The following is a 20,533-nucleotide window of genomic DNA, read 5'->3' as shown; positions in this document are numbered from 1 at the left end:
TGCTCCCCCCCCCCCCACCCCGATGCTGCAGCAAGCCTTTGTGGTAGGCAAGGGATGTTCTATCCTAATGACCCCTCTCATGAGAAAACTGGATACAGGGCTTGGGCTGGAGTTCAGGTCTTTGAAATACAGCAGCTCATCTTCATCACAGTGACCCTGAAATAGCAAATGTTTTTCTGGTAATGAAGACATAACAAAAGGCTGAGAAGAGGAGTTGGCACATTAATAAAAGACCAATAATGGTCTTACAGTAATGTTAAGTATGCTTTGGACCTGCGCAATACCTTTGCATCGTATTTATGCCTCAGATGATGGACCAATGTCAACTATTGTGTTTTAGGGATTAAGCAATTATTTTTAGAATGATTATTTTAGAAAAATATGGGAAACAAATGATTCCCAACAAACCCTTGAGATGCTGAATGGAAGTGTGGTTAAGTAGAACTCTCCTGAAGACCTGGGTTCAAATTCCTACTCCTCTGGGCAAGTGTTTGAGACTCTTGTGCCTCAGTTTCCTAATCTGTCATGGGATTATTGTACAAAGTAAAATGAAGTAGCACACGCAGATTATGGCATACAGAGGGCACCAAAAATGGTGTTGACCTCCTCATCTAGTCTTCTAGCAATTCTGTTCCTGGTAATGATGCTTCTCATAATTAATTGTGTTGCGGGTGACATCCTGTTCTCCAGGAACGTATTTTTGTATGCCTTGTCTGGCACACATGTATTGAGCAAACATCTGTGTGTCTGCTACATGTACGCCACACTGCGTATGGGTGGAGGGGGACACAAACATGTACAATATTGCCAAAACTGATACAAAAATTGCAGTATACTGTATTTTAAATGTTTAACACTTTACAAATTAATGCTTTTAAAACAACAACAACAAACCCCCCCCCACGAAAATTATTACAGGAGTTCTAAAAAATATGACTCCATATGGCACAACAGGCCTGTGGTCTGGAAGAGACACAGTTCAAGATGTAAGTCCCATAATAATGTTTTTGGACCTCTGTGACTGTACGTTAAGACCCCCTTTGTCCAGAATGTTAAAGGTCCACACTTAAGCCCCACCAAATGGTACCCACTGCCCCTCCTAACAGAGCCTGGCATTTTTTTCTTGTAAACTCACACTCTCTAAGAAGTGCAGTGTCTGTAACAGAAGTAGTGGCGAAAATAATAATATTAATAATGCTCAATCTGCATTTATTGAGCCCCTACCTCTGGCCACACAGTATGTAGTCTAATACTCTAGTATTATTTTTTAAAATCCTTTCCAAAACCCTAGGAGGACAGACCATTAGTATTCCCATTTTGCCGAGGGGAGACTGAGGCACAGAGCAGTTAAGCGAATTGCTTAGGGCCACACAGCTGTTAAACAGGGAAGCCAGGCAGTCGAGCTGCAGAGCCTGCACTCTTATTTAAAGGTAAGATATATACATCGTTTGTGCTGTCTCCCCAGTGGACTCTCAGCATCGTGAGCGCAGATTCCCCACCCTTAGCCCCGCGCCCTGCACGCCCCGGGTGCCCGGCACCCGCAGGCCCGCGGGCCGCGGGGCTCTGCGGGTGCACCTGCAGGGTGTCGGTGCTCGCCCAGCGTGGCCGCGCGCTAGGCGGCAGCAGCGGGCCCCGCGCGAGATTCACGCGGGATCAGCGGCCGCGCGGTCCCTCTTGGCCGGGGCGGGGCCGGGCGATCCGGGGCGCCGCGTTCGGGCTCGGGGCAGTCGGAGCTTCGGGAGCCGGGCGGGAGGAGCAGGATGGCGGCGGCGGCGGCAGCGGGCGAGGCGCGCCGGGTGCTGGTGTACGGCGGCAGGGGCGCGCTGGGCTCGCGATGCGTGCAGGCGTTCCGGGCCCGCAACTGGGTAATTCGGCCGGGTCTCCGCGGGCTGGGGCGGTCGGGAACGCTGGTGATTGGGGAGCAGAGGGGCCTACCCGTGCAGCTCGGGAGGGCCGCCTGGATAAAGCCGGGGCCCCTGCGCACCCCCAGACGTGAGCGCTTGCACGAGCATGCACAGGTTTACGTTCCTGGCTACGAGTGCGTGCCCACGCCGCGCCCTACGTGCCGGGCCTGTGCTCTGCAAGGAGGTGAGGGGTGGGGCTGTTCGCTCCGTCTCTGCCAGGCCTAGAAAGTCGGGTATGGCTCCGGGGAGAATTCCAGAGGGGAATGAAGGGGAGCGGGCTTGAGGGTACAGGGAGAGACAGTGAGAAGGACGCTCTGGAATTTGACTGCCTGGCGTGGGTTACTAGTTCTATAATCGTGAACTTACTGCTTAACGCCCTCGAACCTCAGTTTCCCATCTGTAAAATGGGAATAATGTTAGTATTTACCCCTTAGGGGATTATGCGGATTGAATGGGATCATTGGTGTGGTTGTAAAGTATTGGACTCGTGGTAAAAGCTGTTGCAATGTTAGCTATTAGTATTACTATAATTAGCCCGTTCCTTCAGCCAGCCTTGGACCTGGTATTTTGAAGGCTCAGCCCCGCAAATGCTGGTGGCTTCTTCGTTTTGCAAAGACAATTACAACTACTTTTCATAATCAGGTATTGCTCCCTGCAGGGGGCAAGTAGGAGTGGAACTGACCCGTGGTCAGAGACCCTGACCCCAGCCACCAGGCGGGGCTCAGCTCGTTCCTGGTGGAGACCGGATCCGCCCTGTGTCTTCTCAGCTGCATCTGTCCCAGCACAAAATGTGCTGGAAGCTCTGGGGAGCTTCCCCTGAGGGGTTTAGTTAGTACCCAGGGTGCCCAGGAACCAGGGAGAGAGGGTTTCCTTCTGGTTCAGAACCTGGCTATAGGACTTCTAAGGGATTCTAAACACACCACTGGCTTCCTACTCTGAACTTGGGAAGACTGTTTTGAGGCGTCTTCCAGGGTCTGCAGGGGTGAGAGTGGGAACATGTAAGGAGTGCTGGCGGCAAGCTAGGCACTGTATTCCTACATACTCTTAATTTCATTTACTCTTCCCCAAACTTGAATGTAGTGGATTCTCTTGGTATCCATGCGTTCCAGAGGTGAGGCCTGTGGGTTCCCTTGGTGGGGGCACTTGGCAGAATCTGGCACGCTGATTTACCTGTCTCCCCCGCCCTATCTCTTCATTTCTAGGAGCTCTGGGAGGGGCTGGGATACAACCTTTTCTTTGTGTCTGTATCCCCCGTGGCTGGTGACAAAGAAGTAGTGACTGTTTTTGAATAAATGCTGTGTTCTTCAAAGCTTGTGGTAGAGATATTTATCTCCGGGGCCTGTGGACCTTGGGGCCCTGGAACTGGATGTCACCTCTGCCCGGAGCTTTTTGCAGTTAATGTTCACACTAACCCTGTTAATTGTTAACCCCCATGAGAAAGGCACTAGTTTGCAGGATGAGGACCCAAAGCCATCCCTCTGTGCTGGAGGGCAGGGGTCTGGAAACTGTAGTCCTCCGAGGGCCGAATCTGGCCTGCCATCAGTTTTTGTACAGCCCAAGATCTAAGAATGGTTTCACATTTTTTAAATGGTTGGGGAAAAAAAAAATCAAAAGAATACTAGTTTGTGACATGTGAAAATTACATGAAATTCACATTTCTGGAGTTGTAGTGCTTGAAGTTTTATTGGGACATAGCCACCTCCGTTCATTTATCTATATTGTCTGTGGCTGGTTAAAGTATCAGATCTGAGTCTTGCAACACAGACCACATGACCAGCAAAATATTTGGCCCTTTACATACCAAGATTTTTGCAGACCCCTGGTCTAGGCGTCTCTGAAGGTGCAGGGTTTGGCTTCAAAAGTGAGAGGGGAGGAGGAAGGTGAGGTTTGGAAGCAGAAGGGCTAGGCTGGGGCTTGGTAACGGGGAGGTACCTGACTGAAGCCAGATGTCCCTGTAAGGATGGCGAGAGGTCAGGAGTGAGATCCTTTCTCTAGTGGGTTTTCTTTTAAGTCTCTTATCTGTCCCCACTGTCCCCATTTCAGGGTGTGGATCTTTAATGGAATTACAACTTACTGTCTCTTGACCAAAGCTGTTTTCTCTTCCATGCCAGTGGGTTGCCAGCATCGATGTGGTGGAGAATGAAGAGGCCAGTGCTAGTGTTGTAGTTAAAATGACAGACTCGTTTACGGAGCAGGCTGACCAGGTAATTCCAGAAAAGGCCCCCCACCTTCCCAAGCACTGTGGCAGGGAGACCCTGGGGAGGGGGTGATGGGTTCTTTTTTTCTTCAACTAATATTCTCTGTTGATGAAAGCCATTTGTGCTTATTGAGGGAAATTTGGAAAAAGTAAAAACAAAAAAATGCAAAGAAGATAAATTGCTCGTAATCCATTTCTGGTTAGCTCACTGTTCACGTTTTGGCCCGTTTTCTTGTCTTTCCTATCCATACTGTATGTTTTTAGTTTTATAAGTTAAGATAATCTTGTATTTTATATTTTATGGTGAGCTTTTTTTTTGAACTTAGCACTTAAATACTCCTCAGACCACTTAAAAAAATGCCTTTCTGTCGGCGTGTGATTTTTAATTTCCTTAGTTTCCACTTCCTGCACATGTAAGGGTTTTGCAGTTTTTCTTTTTTACCATTATCAAGAATCCTGTGGTGAACATCTTTGTTTCAATCTCTAATTATTTAGGATGCATTCTAAAAAGTGGGGCTCTCCAGTTCAAAGCATGAATACTAACAAAAGAGGTTATTTTTAATTATAAAATGATATGCTAATGTAAAACCAGAAGTCAAACAAATATGTAAGTAAATGGTGAAATACCCCTGTTTCTCCCCGTGATCATGTGATTGCCTGGAAGGAAGCACTGTCAGCAAGTTGATGGCCATCTTGGTTTGAATATCAGAGATGCTCCTAAGTGGGCCGATCTTTCCGGAAGAGCCGTTCCTGCAAGCTGCTTGGGGCACTGTGCTGTCTCTGGTTGTCATGCCGTCACTGCAGCCCACATTCCCAAGGAAATCTCCTTTTTCGTGTGGTGTGTTTGTAAGCACTCAATGAGGCAGGCGGGCAGGTGGGGAAAGACCCATTTTGTAGCGTGGGAGACCGAGTTTCAGACACTTAAGTGACGTGGCCAACAGGCTAGCTGGCGGTGGATTAGGGAGCGTGGATTTTCTAATAAGAGACTTATTGGGGCGCCTGGGTGGCTTCGTTGGTTGAGCATCCGACTCTTGATTTCAGCTCAGGTCATGATCTCTGGGTCCTGGGATCGAGCCCCATGTCAGGCTCCGTGCTCAGTGGGGAGTCTGCTTGAGGATTCTCTCTCCTTCTCTAAAATGGAAAAATCTTTAAGAGAAAAAAAAATGAAAGAGACTTATTAACAACTTTAATAAGCTCAGGGTCTGCTCTTTGTTTAGTATGCTTTCTCTAGTAATCTGTTTGGTGGTCCTTAGCTGTGTTTTTTAACAAATATTTAAAATTTTAATAAGTGATACGTGGGGGTGCCTGGGTGGCTCAGTCAGTTAAGCGTCTGCCTTTGGCTCAGGTCATGGGTCCTGAGCTCGAGCCCCGCATCAGGCTCCCTGCTCAGTGGGGAGCCTGCTTCTCCCTCTCCCTCTGCCTTCTGCTCCCCCTGCTTGTGGTATCTCTCTCTCTCTCTCTGTCAAATAAATAAATAAAATCTTAAAAAAAAACTGATAACATGTACGATGTAGAAAATTAAATAAAACAAAAAGAAGGGGAAATCATTTTTAGTCCCACAATGTAATGTTTTGTAGTATTTCCTTCCAATCCATTCCTCCAAATGTATACATGTATAAGTCTAAAAATTAAAAAAAAAAAAATAACCCAAACTGAGCTGCTCATTTGCTCTTTCTAAAGCATCAATTTGACAGAGGTTAGAATATAAAAAGCCAGCTGACATACTCCAGAATATAGATTTTTGTTGTTCTTACTTTTCTTGACGTGATCCTAACGATTCCTGTACCTGATGATACCTGTTGGCCTTAATGGGATTAATAATACAACCCAACTAGGCATTGTTATGTGTCAGGCACCGTTCTAAGTGCTTTATTCACTTTAACTTGCTTAATCTCTGTAACACTCCCAAAACAAAGCTTCTGATTGATTTCTCTTCTGGAAACGGGGAATTTGAAGCCAAGAAAGGCTCTGGTATTTGCTCAAGGTCAAACAGGCAGGAGGTGGTATAGTTGGGATTTGAACCTAGGCAGTGGGGGTTTGGTCTCTGCATTCTTAACCACGTGCTAAGCTGCCTCCCAGCAACATAGCTCCATGTGAACAAAGTAATAATAGCTAAACTAAATGCAAGGAAGCACCTGGGTTTGGGTGTCAGCAGCTCTTCTGGATGTGGTTCTCTGTAATCAGTGTTTCTGTCTGTCTTCACTGTCTTGTCTATTCCTGTTAATTGCAGGTTTCTGATGTCATGTGCATTTTTGAAATTGTCCCCATCTGAGACTTGACAGTGCATTTTAAAGACAAAGATGGAGAGATGCCTTAGTTATTTCAAGCTCAGATTTTAAAACCTTTAACTCTCCCTAATCCCCCATTCACCCAATTAAGAATTTCTGGACAAACAGCATGATATCCAGTTTTTGTTTTTAAGGCTTCGGAAGAGGAAATTCAATCCTAATACATGTAAAATTGACCCCCCAAGGCAGGAAATTCACTAGAGACAGTGAGGAGATAAGATGTGAGAAAGGCATTAAATCTTTTTTTTTTTTTTTTTTTTTGGTGTGCGGCAGGGAGAGGAGATAAAGGGAGAGGGAGAGGAGATAAAGGGAGAGGGAGAGAGAGAATCTCACATGGGGCTAGATCTCACAACCCTGAGATCATGACTTGCGCCAAAATCAAGAGTTGGAGGCTTAACCGACGGAGCCACCCAGGCGCCCTGAAAGGCATTGAGTCTGTAGAAAACTATTGGGCACAGAGCAAAACTGAAGGGGGAGGAATTTATTTATTTATTTTTATTTTTATTTTTTTAGAAAGGGGGAGGAATTTAAAAATGTATAGATGTTGTAAAAACAAGTCAAATAGGTGTATTGTTTTTGCGGGCTGCATGCTTCCCCAAAGAGTAGAACATGCGCAGGGCTGTGTGTACATATGGACATTGAGAGATCTCCAGCTTCTGGCAGCTGGGATCTGGGCTCTTGGTAACAGGACTTGGGTTAAGAATGAGGGGCAGGGGTAGCCTGGTCACCAGGGTAACAGGAGGAAGGTCAACAACATAAGGCAGGATTAGGTGAGATACTCATGAGTAGAGGCCAGGGGAAATTCAGGAATTTCTTAAGAGGAAAGATGTAGGTATGGGGAGTAGGGAGAGGAAAGCTTGGTTTCCATTGCCCAAGCGTTCTCTTGGAGGGAGTGATAAGAGGCCTCAGAGATTGTTGGGGAAAGAGGTGGGGGACAGGAATGTTGCTTCTGGCAAAGATACAGGGTCTTGGGTCTTGGGTCAAGTCATCTCAGCCATTCTGGAGAAGTGTGAAAGGGCCGTGGTCGATGGCTAGAATTGCCTGTCTTGCCAGATTTTTGTTTTAATAAATTGTAACAAAAGGACATGTGTATATTTTCAACACTTAAAAATTTCAAACAGAAGTAGAGAGATAAATGAACACCACGTATCTGTATTTACCAACATTTTGCCATTGACTGTATTTTTTTTAATTGAAGTGTAGTTGATTATTTTTTATTGTTCTTTTTAAAAAATATAATTTCTCATTGGCGTTTTGATTTGGAGTTGTACTTAAAGGGATTTTTGTATTGAGGGGAGAAAAGAATTGATTATCTCAAATTATGATTCTGTGATGCGTGCGTGAAGAAAGTCTGGAAAGAAATATACCAAAAGGTTAGCTGTGGGCAGTGAAGCTCTCGGTGAGTTTTTTTAAAGCCTTCTCCTACTTTTCTTTACTAATTGTTTTATTCCAGGCATGCTTATGTCCCAACCCTTCAGGATGTTCCAAAGAAGACTCTAGAGTGCTTTATAAGAATCACATTGAAATGTAGTTGGGGCTTCTCTATCCAAAATGCTTGTTGTAGATTGGTCCTGCATCTAATTTTTCAAAGTGTTAATTGCCAGGTGCTGTTAACTGAGTTCGAAACGACGTGAGAAATAAACAGAGGTGTCTGTAAAGATGTTAGCCTGTTTAGGTTTACGTGATGGTTTATGCACCTTTTTGTCCCTTTCGTTTAAGGTGACTGCTGAGGTCGGAAAGCTCTTAGGTGAAGAGAAGGTGGACGCCATCCTCTGTGTGGCCGGAGGCTGGGCTGGGGGCAATGCCAGATCCAAGTGTGAGTCCTTTCCTGCGTTAATCAATCATTCCACTCTGCTCTTTGTCCAGCTGGCGCGGACTGGGTCCATCCTGTGTGCCAGGCCAGATGTTTTCTGTATTTCGCCTAGAATCTTTGCCGTAGCTCTGTGAGGTAGGGATTAACCTCCCATGTGACAGATGAAGGAAAAACTTCCCATAAATGGGGTTAGGGGAGAGGGACGTTGAGTTTGAAGTTTAGAATAGAAGAAGAATGAAATCAGCATTGTTTCCCCCCTAATCTTTCAGGGCCTCTTACTGGGAACTGGGGGATGTGTGATGTATTAAAGCTGAGTACGGGGGCGCCTGGGTGGCTCAGTTGGTTGGGTGCCTGCCTTAGGCTCAGGTCATGATCTCAGGGTCCCTGCTCAGCGGGAAGTCCTCTCCTCCCTCTCCCTGCCCCTTCCCCTCCGCTCGTGTTCTGTCTCTCGCTTACTCTCTCGCTCAAATAAATAAATAAAAAATGGTTACTTAAAATAAAGCTGCGTACATTTTTCAACTCATTATGAAAATTTTCAAGCATACAGAGAAGTTGAAAGAACAGTTCTTGAACACCCTGTTTCCTCTATCTAGTTTCAGTAACTAACATTTGCTGGACTCGCGCTCTCTTGCTTTCTGGTGCGTGGGTATCCTGCGTGTGTATTTTTTTGTTAATCATTTGCAAGTAAGTTGACATTTCGCCGTCCTTCGTAATGCATCCTCAGGGAGTCAACCCATTCTCCTACATTCTCATAATACCATTACCATATCTAAGAAAATTAATAATAATTCTATAAGATTAATGATACTCAGACTGTATTTGAATTCCCCAATTTATTCCAAATCTTGTATCATTGTTTTTTTTTTTTCCCCACCTAAATATTCCAGTCAGGGTTTATGCATTGCATTTTGTTATTTTTAGTCTCTTAATCTAGAATTTTTTTTTTTTTTCTGTGATAGACTTGGTGAGTTCAGGGTACTTTCCCCATAGACTGTCTATCCTACTTTCTTTAAAGCATCATGTACCTTGTTCCCTTGTCTATGGTATTTCCTGTGAACTAGAATTTAGATCGAGAGACTTACTTAGATTCAGGTTAAGTATTTTGGAGGTAAGCGTTCTTCCTGAGGCATATGTGCTTCATGTGACATTATGTTGGGATACTTAACAGTGTCAGATCACCAAACCCATCCACAGTGATGACAAGTTGGGTGGTTGGTTAAGGTGGTGGTGACAGACTTTCATTGTGAAGGTACATTTTTCTGTTTGTAATTAGTAAGTGATTGTGGGATGCTACTTTGGCATTGTGTGTGAATGTCCTATTTCTAAGCACCTTGAGGGTCTCAAATTCCCCAAACCTAATGATTTTAAGCCTCCATTGATAATCTCTGCCTGAGCCTGTGGTTTTTAAATTCTATCATTCCTTCTGTGTTGATCAGTCAAAGCTATGTAAAAAGGAGTTGATTCTCTGTGAAATCAGTTACACGTAAAGTTGGTATTTTGTGGGGTGATCAGATTGGCAAAACACCCTGATGGCCTTTTGTGTGTTTTGGGAATAAGAGTTGATGACATTTTTTTTTTGGTCTAGTCCTTGGTAGCCAGGAAATGCCGTAACTTGGTTATCACCTCCTGAATGCCCATCGTCCTGTATCGGGAGGCCTTTCTGTCTGGATTATGGGTGTCTTGCCCAGCCGGTGATGTGATATACATTAGCACTTATTCCCCACCACGTCTCAGGCAAGGCTGGAGGGTGAAAAATAAGCGTGAAATGGTTGTTATATCAGCTTTCTTTTAAAAAGTCTTTAAAGCTGGTGTTAAACTTTCAGCCATACAAAATGTAGCTCTATAAAATCCCTCTTTATGTCCATGCAGTACTAGTCCCTCACATTTTTATCCCAGGTAAAACCTGACTTAGACATATGGGTTCTTATTCCGAGTCTCATGCCCTTCATAAAGTAGAACAATTTTTGAGTTAGAGCCAGTCCGGTGTATTTGTTAACAGGTGAGGAAGCTGAGACGCAGGTCAGCACATGGTCCGGATTTGAACCTGAGTCTCTCTGACCACGGGCCCTGTACTGTTTGGACTGGACCTTGTAACCAGGGACTGGGAGGGTAGGGGTGGCTGTCTGGGCTTCCTCAGTGGACGCCATGACTGGAGCTCACCTTCCAGTGTCTTCCCTGCGAATGCTGAGCTCATGGGTTGTTCTTTCTCTGCACAGCTCTCTTTAAAAACTGTGACCTGATGTGGAAGCAAAGCATGTGGACGTCGACCATCTCCAGCCACCTGGCCACCAAGCACCTCAAGGAAGGAGGCCTCCTGACCTTGGCTGGTGCCAAGGCCGCCCTTGACGGGACTCCTGGTAGGCTTTCATTTCCCAGTCTGTGAAATGGGAGCGCTCACCCTTGCCCCCCTGGGCTGCTGGGTGATTCTCTGAGGTCAGGGACCTGGGAGCCCTTCACCCTCCAAGACGCTGTACAGCTGGGTGGAGTTTGCTTCCTTGAGGCCTGGATCTTTTTAGGGGAAGGACTCCTGACCCTTCTGTGTGCACTGTCTTCATGCTGGTGGTGGGGACAGAGTCCTGTAATCTGGCACTCCCACCCGCTTCCTTTATCTGGGATCCACCCAGGGAATGGGTGGTGCTGAGCTAGATATTAATCAGTTAATAAACAAGTTTTATCGTCATCATACGGTGTCCGTGTGCCCCTGGGAAGCCGCTCAGCCTCTGGAAACGGTGGGGGCTGTAGAGTAAGGGAAGCTAGCTGTGGATTCTTCCCCTGAGCTGAGGGGCTTTGAACAGATGATTTGATGTCTTTGACCAAATTCTGCTGTCGTGAGTGACTGTAACGCCTCCCCGAAGTGTAGCTGTGAGGCTTGGAGGCACGGACGTGTAGACAGTGCCCAGTGTGGGCCGAGCCCTCTTAGAGCCACTCTTTTCCTTTGGCGTATATTCTCATTTACTCCTGAGGTGGATGGTTCTTACCTTTTCCATTTACAGGGAAGCGGAGTAGAACTTAGGGGAAGTAACTGGTCGTGATGTCGCCAGTGAGCTGTAGATTTACTTTGAGCCAAAACCCTGATCATTTCTAAATTGCATGTTTGTTCTCCTGCATCACACAGGTGCGGGTTTTCCTTGGCATTTTTACTCCGTCCGTGTTTCCTGGGGCTGCCGTGACAACAGACCGTGGCCTCGGGGGCTTAAACACAGAAACTTACTTTCTCACGGATCCTAGGGGCCGGAAAGCCTGAGACGGAGGTGCGGCAGGGCGGTGTCTTCTGAGGCCTCTCTCCTGGGCTTGCAGTTGGCGTCTGCTCCCTGTGTCCTCTCATGGTCTTCCCTCTGTGTGGGTCTGGGTCCTGATCCCCTCTTCTTGTAAGGACACCAGTCAGATTGCTTTAGGGCCCAAAGACCTCATTTTAATTTCATGACCCCATTAAAGACCTTGTCTCCAAATACAATCACATTCTGAGGTAGCTCAGGTTAGGACTCCCAACACGTGAATTTTGGGGGTACAATTCAACACATATCTTTGGGATAAGGCTGATGAAATTTAAGTGGGGTGGGGGACAGCACAGGGACGCAGAAAGTGTCTACCTCCGCTACCTAAGTAAGCTCTGAAAAAAAAAGGAAGGGTGGTTGTTTTGGGGAGGGGGCTTTTAGTAAGTGGTAGAGACCTTGAGCGCCTTTTTCAATTTTAGTGTAGTCACTAAAGTGTGAGGCTCTTACAAATTAACAGTTTCTTGCCACTCGTTTTCTTATGGGGTGTCTTGGAGCATGTGGTCTTATACGTCCATGGCTCTTGCAGCAGTTACAGCTGGGTAAATGTTAGGTGTTAGTTTGGTTGAGATCTGATTTTTATTAAAGGTGACATAGAGCAGAGGCACTAGAAAGTGAGTAATGAAATGAGTAAATAGCTTGCCATTTAAAAAATAAAACCCTGCGACCAAAAGACTTGATTTTTCTAAAGGGCAAAACAGTCTCTTCCTTTATTTTGGTTTTTAAGTATCTTTTTTAGTTATAGTTGTGGATACTGGTTAAGACTGCAAGTTCTGGAACCGCACTGGTTGGTTTTCTGTTGTGGTTTGGCCACTTCTTGTGTGATACTTGGCAAATTATTTAACCTCTCTGGGCCTCAGTTTTGTCATCTGTAAAATGGGGATAAATAATAGTACCTCCTCTATATGGTGGTTGTGACTTATAAATATCTTAGTGGATGTAAATGGCTTGGAAAGATACTATAGAGTCAGTAATCAGTGTGAACTTTTATTATTATATATTCCAGACTGACTTTAAAAGCCCAGCTATTTCTGTTTCATATATTAATAAGCTTGCTCATCTTTTAAGTTCTTAGTTAGATGTTGTTAAATTTATTTGAGTCATGAAGTCTTTTAACTTTGATTCAGATCCCAGAGTGATCTGGGGAGATCTATGTATAATCCAGAAGTAAATGACAAATGGGCTTAGTGGTCGGTCCTTCAAGCACAAGAACGGTTGTTCAAAACTGGAAAGTTTTCTCTTGGAAAAGTACTCAGGAAACCCCCCCCACCCCCCCATGTCCAAGCTTGTATTTGTAGACCGTCTCCTGGTGGATAAACTATCAGAAGGAAGGTGATTACTTGTTTACCATTTAGGGATCTGTACAGTGTTTGGAAATTAGTCTTTAGGGACTACACTGATCATTTTAATAATTGAAAGTATCTTTTCCATGAATGCATTTTTTCGCATCTTGCAAATGATCCCCTTATCCACATTGTGTAGAATCCTGTGGAATTAAGTCATTAGGGTCCCTGGTACCTTGTTGCTGGTTGCTTGTTTCTTTCTTCATTGTGTTGTTTGAGTGGAATGAGGAGGGGGCCCTAGATGTCTGCTGGGGCCTGGGGTTGCGTGCATAAGATTCGTGCGCTGGTTAATTTTAATCCTGCAGAGTTTGTTAGATCTTTATATCACTGTTGGCTTCCTTCCCCCGATGAGACCGAGAAGCCAGAGATGGTGAAATCTTCTTGTGCTTCAAAGTAACTCTTTGAGACGTTGACCCTCTTTTGCAATTCAAGGTTGCTGTTGGAGAGTTCAGTGATTGGTTCCACAGCTGGGCTGTGGTCCCCACCTCCCCTGGGCCTTCGGTGTCTCCTCATCTGTTACACCTTCAACAGCATGTGTGCTGGGGTTTTCTAAGGAGGCTGCTGATCTCCAAAAGAAACAGTGGTTTTCTGAAGGAGGAGAGGCATTTACAGCAACTAACCTTGCTTCTTTGTTGTTGGTTAGTGAGAATCCACAGCTGGGTGCTGTGGGGGAGAGAGACTGGGTTCCTGCCACCTGTCCGTGGGACAAATGGAAACCTGTCTGAGTAAAAGGCATGCCTTGCTTCAGTCAGCAAATATTTGCTGACTGGTGGGAGGAAAGGAAGAATAATAGGTGGTGTGTATCCTTACGTGAAAGTTGTTCAACTGCTATACTTTATAAACAGCGAGTGGCACTCCAGGGCACGTTACTTCTGTTAATTTGACGGGAAATATGTACTGAGCGCCTATCCTGTGCCGAACCCACAGTTAAGTACTCTCTCCCCATTTTCCAGTTGGGGTAACAGGATTAGAAAGGTTTTGAAAATTTGCCTGTGATTTCTTGAGTGGTGAGCGGAAGAGCTGGGATTTGAACTTGGGCAGCCTGCACTCCAGATGACCGCTTCATCTCGCCCGCGAGCATGTATTGATCTGAGGGTTTAGACGCAGCTCTCGCCTGGCCTTTAACCTTGGTACAAGTGCGTTTGTGAGCCCGGGTGGCTCCTTACGTACCCTGTCCATGCCTCGGTTTGCTCAGCGGTAAAAATAAGATCGGCCTCATGGTTTTTAGGATAAATGTGAACTGCGGGGTGAATAACAGGTGCATTTTCTCTCTACAGGTGTCCATTCCTTCCTTTCCTCCCAGACTGGCGTGGTGGTCTCTGGACCACTGTGGCGGCCACTGGTCACTGAACTGTTTTCTCCCCCTTTCCCCAGGGATGATCGGCTACGGCATGGCCAAGGGCGCCGTTCATCAGCTCTGCCAGAGCCTCGCCGGGAAGAACAGCGGCATGCCTTCCGGCTCCGCGGCCATCGCCGTGCTCCCGTAAGTGCTGGGGGCTTCCCGTTCCCTGCCCACCTCTGCCCCACTGCCCACAGTTAACATCTGAGTAGCTTTCCGCCGGGGACTTGTGTGTGCTGTCATCTTGGCTTCTAGAACTCGCCAGAGGCCCTGAAGATGCTTCTTCAGAAGTTGGGAGTATCCCCGGGCTGTCCAGAATGGTTGATTGGCGGGTCTGTCTGTCTGGCCTCTTCCTTTCTGTTTTTTTTTTTTTTCCTTCCCTCTCTCCATCCCTCTGCCCCTCCTTATTAAAAGTAGCCTACACATTTTATTGTAATAGGTTTAATTCTTTCAAGTCATTATAAGGCCAGTGGAAGAGAGATTGTGTTTAGTGTGTGTGTGTGTGTGTGTCTGTGGTGGGGGGACGGGGTCTGAGGAGACTGGGAGAAACTGGGAGACGCTCCTATTTGTGACCAGGAGGTAGATCCCTAGTCGGCTGTCCCCGGCAAGGCAGCTGCTTTGGAGGTAGAGGTCCTTCCTGCTGGAAGGATGCCGGCACCAGCTGGCTTGCCTCTTGCCTGCAGTCCTATAAAGCGGCCATTGGGACTTCGAGGGTCCTGGGATTTCCGGTTCCCGTTCACTTGTGAGCCTGTGTGAGTCTGTGACCTGCTCCGCCAGCTGTTTTGAATGATTCCCAAGGCCTGAATTTTCTGGCGAGAGTCATACCTGTCTGAATTCTGTGTTCTCTTGCTGAGAATCATAAGGTTTCATAGAAGACAGCCACAAAAACAAAGGATGAGCCTGTCTTTTCCCCATATTTAAAGGGATATTATTATTACTACCCTTAAAAAAATCCTGAGAGGTGAGTCGGCTACATTTTAGGGAGCGAATAAAGATGTAAACAGCACAGCGGTTTACTTCGTAGAGACTGTATTTAAGAAAAGGCAGGACTGTGTTTTAAAAAAAGGCTCTTTCATTTTGTTCCTGTCTTCCTGAAGGGTAAGTCACGAAGCAGCTACCTGAGTTAGGCTCGGACGTGCTGTCTGTAAGTGTGGAGGGCTCCCTGGCTTCCCTCTGACCATCCTCACGGGATCGCCCCGTCCGTGTACATGCGGCCACCCTGGGGCCGGAGGCTCTTGGTGCGTTTTCCTGGCCGAGGAGGATGGGGCAGCTGTAATTCTGAGAGCCAGCAGGGACACATGATAAGCCTGTGTCTGTGCCCCGCAGGGTGACCCTGGATACCCCGATGAACAGAAAATTCATGCCCGAGGCCGACTTCAGTTCCTGGACGCCCTTGGAGTTCCTGGTCGAGTGAGTATTGACATGATGTCATAATATTGGCACCTGCCTGCCTCAGTTGTCCGCCTTTTACAGACCAGGGGACAAGCCGTGTTCTCTTAGCTAACACGTGGCTCTGTGAGGTCACCAGGCCCCCGAGGGGGTGTCCCACATCAGTGTGAATCTCAGAGAGGCCTTGATTAGTGCTGACGTCTGAATCTCAAGCTGACCAGCCTGAGCATGTTGTCTCACTGCTCCAGGCCTCAGTTGCCCCGTCTGTATAATGGGGTCCTTCCTAATTGTTAGGGGGATTACATGTGGAAGCGCTTGGCTTGGCACAATGCCTGACCAATGCAGTAAGTGCTCCGTAAACCTGCGCTCCTGTTAATGTCGTCGTGTCTGCTAACAAGGAGCAGCGGTGTGGGGGTAAGATGCTGATCTACAGCACTTCATCTGGGCTCCCGTGTCTGATTTAGCGCCGAGCCACGGGCCTACAGAAAGTGTCCTTTGTTCCCCAAATCTCATTCACCCCTTTGTGAATATGGGTGGCATTTGAAGATCACGGACAGAGAGTGAGCATTCTCACCCTGTTGAGTGTGTCTAGATCTCAAGTCCCTAAGCCCTCTGTGTAGTAGGCATGTACTCCCCGAGCACCCACTGTGGGCCAGGTGCTGTGCTGGGCCCTGGGACAGGGACACGAATAAGGTGCAGTCCCTGCCCTCACCAAGCTGGGGCTGACCTTCCCCCCCAGCGCCTGCATGTGCCAAGTTTGGGATGTGCTTCTGGCCCAAGGTTACATCTCGTTTGAACTCAATCGAGAGATAGCGGGGACTTCATATGATGTTTGGAACTAGTTTTAGGTAGCCCTTGTTATGTGCCAGGCACCATTTTAAACACTTGACTGTTACCTTATGTAATGTTCATAGCAAGTCAGTGTGGGGGGGGTGCTGTCATCTTTATTTAAGGTTTGGGGACTTGGAGGCATGGGGACAGGAGGGCTAAGGAACGTGCCTAAGATCATGTAGCAGAGCCAAGATTTGAGGCAGGTAGTGTGGTTGCCGAGCCTGTGGTCTTAACGAGGCCCGTAGTTCTTTCTGCCTCCCAACGTGTGAATTGGGTTTTGCCTTTAAGTTTCTTTTTTAAAAGCCAATCCTTCCCAACAACATCCATGACCCAGGTTCTAGATGGAACACCTGGGGTCATGTGTCTGAATTAGGGCCAAGCCATAGATCCACAGAGAGTGGCTGGGATAGCCGTCCTTTGTTCCAGAAATCATGACACCACTTGTGGGATTTGAAAACTCACCTGGCAGATTGGCATAAATTGTGCTTTGAGTGTTCTCCCTCATCTACTGCAGACCGCTGAGGAAGATGAAGAAGTAAGATAGTTTGAAACATGCATAAGTAACACACGGGCCCCGACACATCCAGCCTCAACCGGTCTCCTTCAGAGCCTTCCTAAGCCCTGCCCGGCCCCAGAGAAGGGTCATGGATGGTATTTCAGGGAGTTTCAGCAGTGCTTTGGTCTTTGGGCCCATGTAATTACTGCCCTCGGCTTGTTCAGCTGTCAAGAGTGGGCCCTCGAATGACTTGACATTAAACATCAGCTCTGGTCTAGCAGGTTACTGATCAGCACTGAAGAATATCCCAGGATCTCTTGTGTGCTTCCCAGTTAATGAAGGTGCAGAGTCCTAGCTGGTGGATTGTCGAGGGAGAACATGTACTCAAATGTAAATGTTTTGTTTGAAAAATTATCAGCTACTTGTTCTACCTTGTGAATTTGCGGTGTCCTTTTTAATTTCTGTCTTCTTAGAGGAGGTCTTTCCAAGTCCCCCAAGCAGGGTTCCCTAATTAATGCCCCCCATTCTTGCATTTGACATATTTTATTGTAATAGTCTGTTTTTTGGTATCTTTTTCCATTGCTGTGGGTGTTCCATTTATGTTTACTTATTAAAAAAGAAAAAAAATGAATTTCTTTTCTTTTAAATTTCTAGGAAAGTAATAAAGCAATGTATAAAGTATTGTGTACATGTTTATCTCTTAGAATTAACTAAGAGATAATTAAGAGTTAATTAAAGTCTTAGTCACTTAAAATCATACTGCTATGTTATAAAGGATTCCAACAATGAAGAAACATACAAACACTAAAGTTAAAATCTTGCCGAATCCTGCCACTTGGAAATTCGAATGAGTACTGAGATCCCGGGGACCTGGGTGTATGTCTCTGTGGCTTTTTCCATAGCTGCTGCTGATCTCCTCTCCCTCCAGCCACTGATGTGAATGAATGGAAGCACATGTCCAGATTTTTGCTTTGAAAACGTAAAGCTGATCTTCTTTGTTCTAGAACCTTCCACGACTGGATCACAGGGAAAAACCGACCGAGCTCAGGGAGCCTGATCCAGGTGGTAACCACAGAGGGAAAGACGGAGCTTACCCCAGCATATTTTTAAGCTTCATCTCAGTGCCTGTTCGGGACCTGCCAGATGAGTCGTCTATCTCAGTGTGGCTGTGTCTGGCCCTGTTTTTTCTGTAATCCTGTTTGTGGTACGAGATAGTGAGTCCTGTTTTTCCTCTCTCCTAATGTGCATTTGTTCTCCTCGGACGGTGTAAAATGTTGATGGGAAATAAAGATATATGAGGGCAGAGGCCTGCAGATGGCACCATCAGTCTGTGTTCGCTACGAAGGTTTAGGAGGAGGTATCCAATGGGCGCCTCTTTTGTCTGCGTCGTCTCGAACTACATTTGAGACCCGGATTCTCTGTCCTGGACAGTGGCTGTTGACCTGACTAGTTCAGAGATTTGTTGATACTGGGGATGTTTGGGGGGCCCGAGTTACCATTGAATGTGATGTTTATGTCGCGGACATCATTTTTGCAGCCTTGAATTGAACTGCCTTAAAACTCCTTTTGTGATGTAAGTGAAATCCCGTGGACTCTGTTAAGATACCTTTTTCCTGTGCAGTTGCCAAAAGTGCAGCAGAACTACTTGTGGTCGTTTGGAGTCTATCTTCCCAATAAATGCACTTCATTCATTGTGTTGTCTTCTTTAATCAGCCGCGTCTTAAATACAGTCACAGATGAATGCACAGTAATCACGGGAAGGGGGTGGACTCAAAGCCTGAGATAAGTTTTTCCTCTCTTTTAAAATATTTTATTTATTTATTTGACAGAGTGCACAAGCAGGGGGAGCGGCAGGCAGAGGGAGAGGGAGAAGCAGGCTCCCCCCAGAGCAGGGAGCCCGATGCGCGGGGCTCCATCCCAGGACCCTGGGATCATGACCTGAGCCGAAGGCAGATGCTTCACCGACTTAGCCACTCAGGCGCCTCTTTTTTGATTCTTTAAAACAATTTTTATTGAGGCAAAATTCAAATAACAAAATCAAGCATTTTAAAGTGGAAAATTGAGTAGCATTTAGTGTGCTCACGGTATTCTTTAACCACCACTGCTGTCTAGTTCCAAAATACGCTCATTACCCAAAATTAAACCCCATCCCCACTGAACAGTTACTCCGCATTTCCTGTGCCTCCGGGCCCTGGCGACTGCGAATCTGCTTCCAATCTCTACAAAATGACCTGTTCTGGATATTTCATGTGAGTGGAACCCTGCAACGGGCAGACTTTGGTGCCTGGCTTCTCACTCCGCATGTTTTCCGGGCTCACCCATGAAGGAGCAGGTGCCCGTACTTCGTTCCTTTTTGTGGCTGAACAGTGTTTCATTGTTCGTGTCCACTACAGTTAGTTTATCCCCTCATGCGTTGATAGATAATGTGGATGATTTCTGCCTTTTGGCTGCTGTGAGCATTCATGTGCTACCTGTCCTCAGTTCTTTTGGATAGGGTGGGGTTGCGTGGCCATTTGGCAATTCTGCATTTAACTATTTGAGGAGATTTTCTGATCCTTGACACCGTACCTTGTAGCGGCCAAGGGCAGGCCACCCCGAGAAACCTCTCGAGAGAAACTTTTGCGCCTCCCTTAACTACATAGAAGAATCTAAAATGGGGGTCTTTCCCAGAATAAGGGTTATTAGCAGAGATAACTTTTATCTGAGTGACCCATCTGTATGACAGGGCAAACATCTAATTACCAAATATCTGCTCTTCTCTTGCCTGTGAATTACATGCCTTCCCTTCAAAAACCCAGACCCCTACCCCCTGCTCCTTAGTTCAGGATGACTTACGTACCTCATTTTGCCTGTCTTGGGAATCTCCATGTCTGTGTAGATTCCCCATTGTGTATTATTAAATTTGATACTCTGTTGGTCTGTCTCATGTCCATTTGATTCTTAGTCCAGCTTGAAGGACCTTTGAAGGGGACAGGATATTCTTGTTCCCCGACAGCTTCAAGGTGATGGTATCCAAGTTGTACAGGAAAGAAGATGGGGGCTCAGAAAGGTGGGACTGATTTGTTCAGAGTCCCCCAGTGCTATGGTCTGAATGTTTGTGGCCTCCCTGTCTCACTCCCAAATTCATATGTTGAAATCCTCATGCCCAGTGTGTTGGTATTAGGAGGTGGGCCTTTGCACCCCCCCCCCCCTTATAGGATAAAAAAAAAAAGCACGCTTATGAAAGCGGCTCCTGTGAGATCCCTGGCCCTTCCTGTGTGGAGATCCAAGTCTGTGACCCAGAAGAGGGCCCTTACCTGACCATGTCAGCACCCTGATCTCGGCCTTCCAGCCTCCAGAATTATGAGCAATACATTTCTGTTTACAAGTCACCCAGTCTTTGGTGTTTTGTTGTGGTACACACAGCATTGCATATCGGTTCTGGTGATACCCAAGACGGACGGTTTCTGTTCTTCAGGTGGGGAAACAGTCCCGTAAGTTAAGTGACTCTCCAGCAGTATGATTACTTTCAGGAGAGCTGACTTTGTTCTACTTGGCAACCAGACCTTATGATTGATTATTTAGGTGTGTTTCTTTTTCTTTCCTTTGTGATGTGCAAAGAGAATAGAAGGAGTAAGGGGGTGAGGAAAAGGGGATGTTTTCTCCCATGCTTTAGCTAATC

The 20,533-nt window shown here is 46.4% G+C and overlaps 1 protein-coding gene across 5 annotated transcripts; it reads left to right on the top strand.

The window, feature by feature from the left end:
• The first annotated feature begins 1,656 nt into the window (after positions 1 to 1,656).
• Positions 1,657 to 19,787, top strand: QDPR (quinoid dihydropteridine reductase). 5 transcript variants are annotated; one of them, XR_013446292.1, is made up of 8 exons: positions 1,657 to 1,865; positions 3,995 to 4,108; positions 8,109 to 8,205; positions 10,419 to 10,559; positions 14,192 to 14,300; positions 15,483 to 15,566; positions 17,154 to 17,262; positions 17,877 to 19,787. XR_013446292.1 is itself a non-coding variant. In XM_078068428.1 (7 exons), the coding sequence occupies exons 1-7, from the start codon at positions 1,761 to 1,763 to the stop codon at positions 17,980 to 17,982; spliced, it is 756 nt and encodes a 251-aa protein (XP_077924554.1). In that variant the 5' UTR covers positions 1,658 to 1,760; the 3' UTR covers positions 17,983 to 19,787. The 5 variants fall into 5 exon arrangements, 4 of the variants coding, with proteins under 4 accessions (XP_077924554.1, XP_035927965.1, XP_077924556.1 ...); XM_078068428.1 differs by lacking the exon at positions 17,154 to 17,262 and having other exon boundaries at positions 1,658 to 1,865; XM_036072072.2 differs by lacking the exon at positions 17,154 to 17,262 and having other exon boundaries at positions 1,659 to 1,865; positions 4,016 to 4,108.
• The last annotated feature ends 746 nt before the right edge of the window (positions 19,788 to 20,533 follow it).

The sequence above is a fragment of the Halichoerus grypus genome, chromosome 3 (assembly GCF_964656455.1).
Source record: "Halichoerus grypus chromosome 3, mHalGry1.hap1.1, whole genome shotgun sequence".
Taxonomy (NCBI): Eukaryota; Metazoa; Chordata; class Mammalia; order Carnivora; family Phocidae; genus Halichoerus; species Halichoerus grypus.
This window is presented reverse-complemented; position numbering and strand designations above follow the sequence as displayed.

Bases quoted from the DNA above. Each gene is read 5' to 3' on its own strand.
- QDPR (XM_078068428.1), top strand. From the start codon at position 1,761: ATGGCGGCGGCGGCGGCAGCGGGCGAGGCGCGCCGGGTGCTGGTGTAC. The intron at 8,206-10,418 runs GTGAGTCCTTTC...TTCTCTGCACAG, and splicing joins GGGCAATGCCAGATCCAAGT to CTCTCTTTAAAAACTGTGAC. The intron at 14,301-15,482 runs GTAAGTGCTGGG...TGTGCCCCGCAG, and splicing joins GCGGCCATCGCCGTGCTCCC to GGTGACCCTGGATACCCCGA.